The sequence below is a fragment of the Acanthisitta chloris genome, unplaced genomic scaffold (genome assembly GCF_000695815.1).
Source record: "Acanthisitta chloris isolate BGI_N310 unplaced genomic scaffold, ASM69581v1 scaffold9688, whole genome shotgun sequence".
Classification (NCBI taxonomy): domain Eukaryota; kingdom Metazoa; phylum Chordata; class Aves; order Passeriformes; family Acanthisittidae; genus Acanthisitta; species Acanthisitta chloris.
The window spans coordinates 127,837-139,854 of NW_008686538.1; the positions used below are offsets into that span (position 1 = coordinate 127,837).

The window sequence follows — 12,018 nt, forward strand, 5'->3', positions numbered from 1 at the left end:
ATTCAAACCCTCAGATGTTGCCATTTCTGCAGTAATAGCTAAATTATAGCCCATGCACTGCATGAAACCAAATTAGGGCTCCATGTGCAGTATTTACTTGGGCAATTTCACTTAACCTTGCCATCTTTTAATTGCTTTTATATCTTGATTTAGTAATTTCTGAGCTTTATTAATAGTTCCATTTATTGAGAAACACCACAAGAGACCTGAACTGAGTAATTTTCTGTTCCTGAAGTTTCATACTTTAGTAGCAACAGAATCATCTGTACACAAATTCTTTTAACAATTAATATCTGTATCTGCAATGGTTTAGATGTTAATTTTCTTTATGTTCATTTGCAGGACACACTACCACCTTCACAAGAAAATGAAGTCAAAGTAGTGATTTTGGTTTTGGAAGAAAGACAGTCACTTCTAAAGAGACAAAACATACAATAATAATGCAGTAACTAATTAAAACAGCAATTTATCAAGGTAAAGATCTCAGCTTCATTGGACAGTGAAATGCTGGGCTGTATATTGATATCAACCCCTAACAATCTGCAAACAGCAGTAAATTGTTGAGAAAGTTAGAAACAGGAAAAACTGGGCTACATTCCTTCCAGGTAGTGTCATGGAACAGATAACTGAATGCCTTGAGTTCTTGTCAATGCAGTAATATGTAACTCTTCTCAAATGTTCATGTAATCCACAGTTTGTATGCTACTCTGCAAGGAACCCTGAGTCACCTCCACTTTTTCATGGTGATTTGTTGCCACCCTATGGCCTCGTGCAAGAGTGCAAGAATGAAATGGCATCTCTTCAAGAAAGAGATGCCTTGCACTTCATTCGAGCCACTGAGAGCTTCAAAGAAAAGTTTTTCAGACCAGTATCTTTTCACACCCTGCCAACACAAGTCTCTGCTGCACAGGTAATGAGTTACTTCTTTTCTGAAGTGACATCCATAATTGCAATATAGACAGCAACTATATTTTGTATGCATTTAGAAGGAATTTCTCCTGCCTTTTACCATTCCCTTCCTTAAGAGGACAACAGGATAAAGATGTCATCAGGCCTGGAATGGCCACCAGTGGTAATGCTGTGATGCTTGATCCATACACTCTGACATTCCTCTGCTGCCCAAGGTAAGCTCTCCAGCTGCCCCTCACTGAGGGGTGTTTTGCCTCTTACTGAGGCAAAAACACTGAGGCTGCAATGGTTTGGAAGTAAGGGACTGGGCTCTACATGCACTGCCCTGGTGAAATCCCTGTGGCTGAAGGATGAGCTCTGCCTTGGGACCACTGATGTGCCTGAGAGAGGGAAAGGGAATGAGAGCTACCTCATGTCTTCTTCTGGGTAAGGATATGAAGGGCAAGTGTAAGAACTGGCATCTGTCACTTTGACTTGCTTTTGATGCAGATGGTTGAAGATGTTACAAAGAGGCTGTGGGTTTTTTTCCTGGGGTGTGCTAAAGTGTTTCTTGAATCCACAGATGGAGAATTTCTTCTGAGGGTATCACAACCACCATCAGATCACATTGCTCAGCTTCTTCACTGCCACAGAGTATTAGCTGGGTGGGAGACTCCAATACTTTCTGCAAAACAAATGCACTCACTCAAACACCCTCAGGCTGATGAGCTAATCTGATTGTCTTCTGCTTTTCCCCACAAACTGTTTCTCTCATCCTTCCTGCCACAACTGCCCAGAGAGCCAGTGCTCAGGAGCCCACAGCCATAAAAGCTGCTACCTGCATTCTCACTTGAGCTGGACAGCACATTTAAGCTACTTCAACATACTCCTGAGTGAGCTTTTGATGGTTGATTTCTCCTCATCAAGGAACTGGAAAGCTCAGACCTTGTACCAGGGGATGTGGAGCAGTGTTGCCAATGACACAGCTGTTTGATTCAGGGAGCAGCTGGTCAGGCAGGGTCAGTCCATGTCTCCCAAGCCACTTCCTCACAAGCAAGGAGCATTTTCTCTGCTCAGGGCTCTAGACCAAAGGCAGTGACAGCTGCTCAGCCAGTTCAGGGCTGCTTGATCCCTGCTGGTCACACTGGGATGAGCAAAGTTCCCTATGTGTCTGCTCTTTCTGCCTGCCCCATGCTCCTGTGAATACACAGCACTCCAAAAACAATAAAGCACAGTAAAAACAGTTACCAGTGTGTCTGGCAGGACAGCAGGGGGGCAGCAGGAGTACTGAAACATTTTACTTGTTTTCCAGGTAAGGAAAGGCAGGGTCAAAGCAGCCACAGCAAAGCCAGCACAGGAGGCAAGGGCAGTAACCAGCCACATGGATGTGTCACCTAGAAGAAACAAGCAGCAAAACTTCTCAGAGAGACTGTGAGGACCAAGCACTCACTGCAGTCACCCACCCTGTTGAGATCCTTCAGTGGCACAGTCCAGGAAAGAGTACCAAGAATACCAGTGCCAGTGTATTGGACTCCAATCCTAAGTCTTCTCTTGTTACCTCCCCCAAGGAACAAATGGGCAGCACATGTGCAAACAAGACACAAGATACTGGGTGGAAACAAAAGGAATTGCTGCTGGGTTTCCTTCTTGGGCTTGACTACTCAGGGGAAAAGGGAGGAAGGCTCCTACCTTGTGCCCTCACACACTGTGTCTGGCTGAAGCTGCTGCTTCTGTTGATGGCCTCGACGTACGTCTGAGCTTTCACACAGTAATCACCTCCTGCCTCCATGGTGTCCAGGTGAACCACAGAGCTGACCTCCTTCACCACCTTCTCCTGCACCTGCCACAGTCCCAGGAGAGACAGCATCAGAACACAGGGCAGGGACCTAATATGGAACAGGAGCCCTACCATGATGCAGGCCCATATCTTATTGGAGAAAAGGAAGGAGCAGCAGGTATCAATGAGGACTATGTGAGCAAGAGGAAAGGAGGACAAAAGCAGCAAACAAGGAAGCACAGTGGAGTGCAGAATGGGACCACACATATCTGGAAGGGTAGGAGGTGTTGGAAAGAAGAAGCTGTAAACCAAAGAGGCATAATGACGATGCTGAGCCACAAAACCAGACCACAACTTACTCCCCTGGTGTAAGGACCCAGTGACTAAGGTTGTGACTGATCTGATGGATCCTGTTACCAGTACTTAGCTGTGCCCACTGTGGTCAGACCATGTGGGTAGGGCACTGCCTGCATTGGTATCACCCTTGGCTCCTGCTCATAGTAAGCAGCTCTGCTCCTGCTGCTTCCTGATAGAAGACAGACTGTTGTATGGCTAAATTGCTAATCCTTTCTCAGAGTGGAAGGAAGACCCACACAGACCTGTGCTTATCACCATGTTACTAGAGATGATCAGGTAGAAAAATGAAAACTGATACATATTAGTGGTACTACCATACCACTTCAGGATAACAAAGATGACAGACATGTTAACATGTCTTCCATGTTAACAATTGCTGGAGAGAAGAGAGAGTATGAAGACCTTTTGTTTGATGGTGCTAACCATAGTGTTCCTGCACCCTGAACTGTGCAGGTTCAGTCCCTGCCCACCCCTGGTAAAGACCGAAGTAGCTGTAAGGGCATCTACAGGGAGCAACTAAGTATTCTGTGAGTCCTTGGCTTGGAAAAAAAGATACACAATATCAAACTAATGGGTGGTGGGGAAAGTGAATAGGGAATAAATGTTCTCTGTCTCTCTCTCTCTCTCATATCCCCAAATCAAGACTGAGACTTGCAGTTAAGCTGCAAAATTCCTCATTGCAGAAAGCTGCACATGCTAGAAGTTTACACAGATTGAAAACCAGACCAGACAAATTAATGGAACAAAAATTCATCAAGGCATATTAATGATACAATTTCTGGCTCAGAAAACTGAGAAATGTTTGTCAGCACCTCAGTGTGACACCTTAATCGTGGTGTGAGCAAACCAGATGATGTTCAGAGAGGAAAGTCAGCATAAACACCTTCAGTTCCTGACTTCTGGTTTCTTTCAATAGTTGAGGTTACTGGGGGGGAATCCTCTTCCCAGAGAAGGAAATGTGTAAAGAACAGACAAGCTTCTCCATGAGGGCAAGAACCACCCAGTGGTATGTGCAGAGTAATATGGCACACACTGACTCCAGGCAGGTCCTCCAGCCTCACTGCAGGAGCTTGGACTGTCAAACAGACCCTGGGCAATGTGTGCTTTGTCTCTCTGGACTCTGTTATTGCCCCAAACCCAAGGGTAAAACTCACCCTACTCTCCTCGCCCTTCTTCCAATAGAGAACACGGAACTGAAAGGCAGGACCCATGTCTTCCAGCTCCACTAGTAAATGATACCCATCTGCTATGACCTTCAGCAGAGGAGGGGTCAGGGAAGCTGCCAACACAGAGAGAGCACCATTATCAGATCAGAGGCAACCCTTAATCACCCTCCTTCTTCTTCCCAGATGGAAGAGGAAGACAAGCTGAAATCAGGAGTACAGTGACATTAATCTGGAGTAACAGCTGGTTACTTCCTTGGGGCAGAACCTTCTCTCTGCTCTACCTCCCAGTATGCCTAGATAGAGTAGCAGACTTCCAACAGGAGGACCATGACTGGCATTGCAAACAGGAGTTTGGCAATAGCTGAATTGCACAGAACTTGAAAGGCTTTGAATTTTCCCCGGTGGAGGAACTGTCTGGCCTGAGGGTCCCATGTGATCAACTGCAGCAGAACCAGCTGGGCAACCAGAAGCTGAGACACCAGATCAGACCAGCTCTTGTGCTCCTGGGCAATAGCTTAGCACTAACACACAGAACAGGAGCTGCAAAACCACTGCTTTTTCATGGGAGCTTTGGCAGTTATTCAAAGGTGAATGAAAAAGCAATATCAGCCTCAGGATAACTCTCGCAGTTCACACAAATTCTGATTTGCTTTTAGCATCTACATCTTTTTAGAGAGACTTGGGCTGATGACCTGCTGTGACTTGAGTTTTTGTAAATGTATTCAAGCAAATCTGTCGGTGATTTGCTTCCTGCTTACTTTGATATTCAAGCCTGGCTTTGCCTGGGTTTCTGCTGCGAGGGATATTAGTGAAATAATGAGAATCAATCAAGCATAAATGAAACCACACACTGTACATCTGTGACCTGGGAATCAAAGCAGTACAGAGATCATCTTTGCACTACTTATCTATGCCATTATTTACCACTTATCTATGCCATTCTTTAACACTCTGCTGCAGCTGAAACCTGTTTCAACCTCCTTGCTTTCAGGAAGGTAAAGAGAGCAATGCATAGCCCCATATAGAAGAGATCTTGATGGAATTTGTTCTTATATCCAGTAAATTGCCACTGATACTGAGCAATAATGAAATCACAAAATACAAGTATGTTCGTGATGAGTGTGCCACAAACAGAAGGCTGAGAATCTGCTTAACAAACACTCCATCTCAAAATATAAGGAAAAAAGATAACATAATTTGATGGTTCAAAACCAAACATTGGGCTAATGTATTAACAAAGGGACATTGCAAGATGCAACTACTAACCCAAGGGGAACATTTCTATATTTAGCTCTGTCCTGGCACACTGGATACCAAATAACTACTTGGATTTTGATAAAGGAATACGTAAGATGGACTAAATTGTTAGTTTTAGGAAGATCTTTTCAAACTGTTTTCCATGTGTTATCATACTTTATGTGATTCTACACCCACACCTTTGACACTGGAACTATTCTGTCCAGAAGTATCGTGGGCTGTGCTGATGCCCTGACTGGCTCTGAACCCCATACAGAACCTGTGGGTTGTGTTTGAGTTCCTTAGCTCCTCTCAGACTCAATGCCAAGTTTCCTAAGAGATGCAGAAGCACCGACAAGGGAAAGCAGCAATAAAAAGGCATGAGGACAGTGACTTTTCTTTCTCTTTTGAGCACTTGTCATATTCACATTGCATCCCATTGCCAGCTGTACCCTCTGAACCTTCACAGCTTAGCCAGAGGATTGTATCGAGGTGCCTAAGGCACAGGACCAAGCTGTCAAATACTTCACAGAACCATGAGAAAGCTGCTGCTTTTGTTAATGAAGAGGGTCAAGCTCAGAAATATCCTTCTCCTGTCTCTGCCTGACAGTGTGGTTTGTGACTCAACTCTGTGCCACTATAGCTGCTGGAAAAGGGAGGGATTTTTCATGGCTCAACTCTGTGCCAACACAGCTCCTAGAAAAGGACAGGATTGTTCATCTAAAGCACTATCTGGAATACACTTCCACACCAAGAGACACACTTAAGTGACACAACTCAAGTGGCACTTCTGATGGTGCTGCTCTGACTGAGGACTGCTCACTCATGAAGCAGTGGATAACTTCCAAAGACTGACGAAGGTTTAATATCATGTTAGTTCTGGTCTAGGGCAGGAAATTTCCTCCCTAGCTGAAGCTAATGACTACTGCCCATCCCAGACTGAGTTACAGTTTAATGGTCACTATCTTTGGGTTGAGCTGGGCCTCAAACTTTGCAGAAGTTGGAAGGATATGGAAAAAATACCCTGCATTGCTAGGACGAGAACAATGCTATGGTTTTCCATCTCTTCTGAAATTACTTCATGTATCTGACAACATGGGAGAAGGGAATCATGCCCAGAGCAGAGCAGAGCATAAGGCAGATAGAGGGTGACATGGCTGTTTTCTAGAGTAAGCTCTTCCATAGGATCAGGTTCACTTAGAAGTGACTAGAAGACATGGATTAGAGGACAGCAACTCTGGCTGATAAGAAGTCTGATAAATAAGGGGCAAGAATGACCAACTTGCCAAAAGAAATGCCTGCAGTCTCCTTGCCTCTCTTTGAAGCCCTTGAAATTCAAGCCCTGATAAACTGGCTCTGCCTCAGAATGAACTCACGTCCAAGATCACAGCATGGCTGTCTGAGGATGAACCATCCCAACCCAGCAGGAGAGGAGCTGGGAAGCAGGGTGTGATCTGCGTGTGTATAGGCTTTGTGTGCCATGCACAGTTACTGAGGAATTCCTCACCACTGAAGTGAACACAAATGACATGGCTCAAGCCAAACAGCAGGACTCACTTGTGACGCGGTTGAAGAAACCTTTCAGGGTACCCCACTCTGATCTTCTGGCCCCAACCTCTGCCCTTACACGTAGGTTATAGGCCACTGTGGCTGAGATGTCCTCTGTGATGTTGCACACTGTGGCTGTGATGAGAGAACATTCATTGATGGCAATCCAGCTCTCGTTGGCATACTCTCGTTCGTACTCCCTGAGGAGGAAAGAAAGCAGACAGGCAATGACAGATGTATCTGTGACATGGGCTGAGGTTCCCTGCTAGTTCTTCCCAGGTAAAACCAGTACTGGGATACACTGGGGCTGGAATAAATGTATGGAACCAGTATGGGTGTGTTTGCTTTAGATTTTATCTAGAGGAAAGCTCCCAGTGCCAGCCTGTTCACGAGCCAAACCTGGCATGAGATTGCAGGGGGTGGGAACAGCCAATGCAGTGTTGATGCATCAAATCCTGCCCACTCATGTGACTTGATCATCCCTGGTACACCAGAATTCCAAAGCCATACTGTGATACAAGTCATAGCTCAAGATGTATCATAAACCTCCTGTGATGTGTGTCACTTGTTTAACAGATTAACACTGAATAAATCTCAGATGTTTTCTTCTACCTCTTTTAGATAAACTGCTGGTAATCTTCCTAGCTTTTGGTTTCTTTGGATAAAAGCAGATTTCTTATGTGGTATTAGCACACACATTGGATTACTCTGGTATCAATTAATCTGCAAATTGGAGCAAAAGGATTTTCCTCCCCATTTGTGATTAACAGTGCTGAGGCTTGTGAGCTGAATAGTGCTCAAGACATCCAAAAAATGTAGGACTTTAAGTCTAGGTAAATAGAGTTCAAAGAGCAAAGAGGAAGAAAAAAAAATCCAGCACTTACCCCTGAAACTCAACAGAGTATCTCAGAGTTTCTCCCTGGACAATCACAGGACTCCAAGTTAAAAGGTGTTTCATATTGGTGGAAAGAATAGAGATATTTTGAGGTGCTGGCAAAAGAGCATCTTCACCTAAAATTCCCAGCAAAAGAAAGCAAAGAAATTAACATATTCGGGGAAAAAAATCTTAGAAGAATAATACAAAACAGTGTTTGGGTCAGAAATCCACACTCTTCATGTCACTACTGGGTCTTCAGTACTTGAAAGTATTTTACAGAGCAGGAACGACAACCAAAGAGCAAAGGACAGAGCAGTTAGGCTGGTGGTGTGTGCAGAAAAGGCAAATTGTGCCTCTTCATTATGTCAGTGTTTGATTGTAGCAGTGAGGAAAGGTCAAGCTTTTACAGAGCCACCCCATTTGGTTTAATGCACTCAAGGAACAGATACTGTTGCACTCTATAAACTGTTCCAGAGAATGCCTTGGTTCAAAATATGCTATTTCTTTCCAGGCTGGACAGGGCACTGCAGATCATCTTAGTTCTGGCACATCTCCCTTCTTGTTGCAGGGTTCTACTAAGGTCAGTGCTTGCAGGCTGTAATCAAAGTATATCTTTACAGAATGAACTTATTCAATGGTCTCTAAATTAAACTATTACATTACTCTGAGATCATCAAAGCAGAAGCATGGGATGGTACCTGCAGTTTGGCTAATTTTATCCTGTGGCATCTTAATGTAAAACCCTTAGCAGAGTTTTGAGCAGAGCACAGAGGGAGGATAGCACTGCACTATGGGAACAGACCTAGCTCTGCCCCAAGACTGCTATGGTCTCTCTGCTCAGAAAGGAGTGGTTCCCAAGGAATCAGCAAAGGCAGGAATGGATGGTTTCCTACCAGTCTGGTGTAGCAGTACCAAAGTTACCAAAACAAGGTAATTGTTCTATCACCACATATCTATGTTACCTAAAGATTATTTCTGTAATTGCATCTGTTACACTCAACAAGGTCTATCATCCAACAGTCTTTATCCACCATTAAAAAAAGTGTTTTCTTTTAAGTCATGTTTACAGAGTTAACTAGTTAATGCCAGTTGTTCTACCCAGGATCCAAACCAGGCTGACAAGTCCATGAGCAATGTTTTCATTGCTCTTCTAAAGCATTGAAACAATATCAGTCTTTTTTTTCTGCCTTTTTCTGCCTTTAGACTCAGAAAGTATCACATCTTTATAAAATCACTAATGATGTGGAGAGCCTTGATGCCAACTCTTTTATGATTTTTTGGCACAAGTTATACAGATCTGTTGACACAATGCTCAGCTGTGCTTTGAATATAAGTCAGATGTCTCTGGGATGAATTCTTCCCTGCCTTTTAAATAACAGGAGAGTCCCTCTCTGCCATATCAGTTCTATCACTTCTGGCTGGCTGAGGGTCCATTCTAGTGTCAAGACTTTGGTGACCTTCACACTGCAGCTTAACCACCCATTTGTTCTCTTGTGTTCTCCATGCTTCTCAACATTTAGGCTGTTTGCTGCTACTTTTCCTTGTACTCTTGATTCCCACGTTAATTTTGGGACTTGGCTTACCTAAGTGTGTGAATTACATAAAGAGACTTCATTTGCATGATCAGACACTAGTTTTCCACATGACTCACAGACACACTGAGGTTCCAGGTCTGAGCAGGGGTGAACTGCATAGGAATGTTTCCTAATTTTTTAAGTCCTTGACTTTAGGACTTTGGGATATATATATATTTTGTATCCAACAGCACTAAACCCTATCTGATTTAACTGTCTAGAAACCCATTTAAAAACAAGATCATTCTGAATTAGACTATCTACTTTTTAATGGCCCAAAGGTATTTCATATCTGGTTGAAAACAACCTTCATTCCCTAGTTGTGCTTGGCTTAATACACTGTTTTCCTGGCAAAACCAGTGGCACAGTGAGACCTGTCACCTCATTCCAGCTGAACCACAGAAACTCCTACAGAGACACTAAGGTTTCTTCCTTCCTTCCTTTTACCAGGAAAAACTCTTGTACCTAATAACAATGTAAGAGTGTCTATGAAAGAAGTTCAGTGATTTAAGTTTCTGTTTGGCATTATATGCTGAAAGTTACAGTTTGGAAGAAAAGTTCAGCTAGACAAAATGTATCCTGTGTCACACCCGAGCAAATTATAGCTGTGGTTTCTCCAGTCCATCTGGTGCAACAGCCCACAAAACAATTGTAGCAAATACAGGAAAATATAATCCTAGGTTATATAAACAGCACCAAGTATAAGCAGTGAAGGATGTTGTTTCTGTACTAAAATAATCCATTAACTCTGGTCTGTGCATGTTGCAGGACAAAGAAACAACAACTATACAAAGTGCAGGAGACAAGTGGACAGAGAGCACAGGCAGAAGGCTGATAGCCATTCTCACTTGATTTTGGGTTACAAGCAGTGTGTAAATAGCCTCACAGGAAGAGCCAAACCACAGTCTTTCAAGGCAGGATACTGACTCCTACCCTAAGATCTCCAGTCATGCCGAAGAAAAGACATGTCCAGATTTTCTCTGTAAATAGAATTTTTGCTTCCTACTCTGCAAGCAATATATTCCATTTCATTTGTTGCACAAAGAATATATTTCCCTTTAGAACGGTGATGACCATTTTTATCTTCTTTAACTTAAAGAATTTACAATTTAAGAAAGAAGCAAAACCAAACATGAGTTAAGTACTCAACCAAGTTGAGTACATTTGTCTGTCTTATTTTCAGTGTGAAATGTCTTCAATAAACCCTTATGAAATGCCATTGCTCTGGGATAGGTTTTGATACTGTGTCAATACATATGTGAATACAGACCACAATGACATTTCATCATTACTTGCTGTTACTTCATCACTACTGTCACCACTACTCACTGTTAAGGGTATGTGAACAGGGTAAAAACTGAATACAATTCCCTCTTTGTTCATAATATCCTCTCCTTTCGGGACTCAACAAACACAGGGAGAAACAGCAACTCCAGAATCAGTGCTGCACAGTGTTCAGAAGAGCTTTATCCCACTTCTGCTTTTCCTGGCATGTCCCTTAGAATTTCATCTATAGGGCTGAGAGATCCTTCCTCACTGCTGTGCTACTTAACTTCCAAGCATTGTATCATTTAACCTCCTTTTACTAATCTGGAGGACAACAGCACCACCAGTTCTTGTATGGTGGAGCATAGCAGTCCCAGCATTCGTGGAGATTTCAGTGAAGGGGAATCTAACAAGGGAATACTAAATAGTGGTAACAAAAATAACCTGTTTGGCTTAAGTACTGCAGAGGCAAGTTTAGCAAAAGGACAAAAGACTTTGTTACTCACAGCACCTTTATCTTCTGACTTAAGTTACCTGATGATATTTCAGTCATTTACCTGTGAGATTTGGTGTAATCAGAGTGCAGAGGAAGAAGCAGATGAGCTTTAGTGACATTTTGTTCATTCCTGTTGTCTTTTCCCACTTTCATATCGTGTTACACAGCTCCAAAATTTCACCTCCTGGACAGGGAGCTCCATCCAAACCTGCCATGATGGGCACAAACCAGAGACTCCAGGAGAGTGTGGCAAGTACCTCTTCCCTGCCTGTCTGCAGCAATGCCAGGATGTACAAACGGTTTGTAAGGGTGTAGTTACAGGGAGTGCCCTGAAAATCTGCTGCCAGCATTTCTTTACAGGTCTGTGCAACTCTCAACTAGATGGTGTAACTCTGTTTCACTTAGTAATTATGTGTGTCAGGATACATTGGATATTTCCATTCAGCTGTAAATGCTTGTTTTTCTGCTCAGCCCCAAACTAGATAAATCCAGATGCTTCTTCAGAGGCCAAGGAATGACAAAGTTTAGGAGGAAGTTTCTTATGAAACCCCTAAACCATATTTTCCAGTGCCAGATCCAGATGCCTCTTAAATACCTCCAGGGGTGGGGACTCCACCACCTCTCTGGGCAAACCTATCCCATGATCTCAGTGCGTGCCCACTTGGCTCCCAGCATGGTTCCAGTGGCTCCCAGTTACCCCCGGTATGGTCCCAGTCTGTCCCAGGATAATGCCAGCCACTTCCAGTCACAGCCAGTATGATTCCAGTATGATCCCAGCATGGTTCCAATTCACTGTCACCAAGATTGTATCTGTTAAAGTATAATGATACCTG

General features: G+C 43.5%; 1 protein-coding gene across 1 annotated transcript; it reads right to left on the bottom strand.

Moving 5' to 3' along the window:
• Positions 1-1,447: 1,447 nt before the first annotated feature.
• IL20RB (interleukin 20 receptor beta) lies at positions 1,448-11,304 on the bottom strand. The gene is made up of 7 exons (XM_009080196.1): positions 11,247-11,304; positions 7,857-7,983; positions 6,982-7,172; positions 4,177-4,301; positions 2,578-2,728; positions 2,137-2,282; positions 1,448-1,573 (listed from the first exon to the last, which is right to left on the bottom strand). The coding sequence occupies exons 1-7, from the start codon at positions 11,302-11,304 to the stop codon at positions 1,448-1,450; spliced, it is 924 nt and encodes a 307-aa protein (XP_009078444.1).
• Positions 11,305-12,018: the final 714 nt, after the last annotated feature.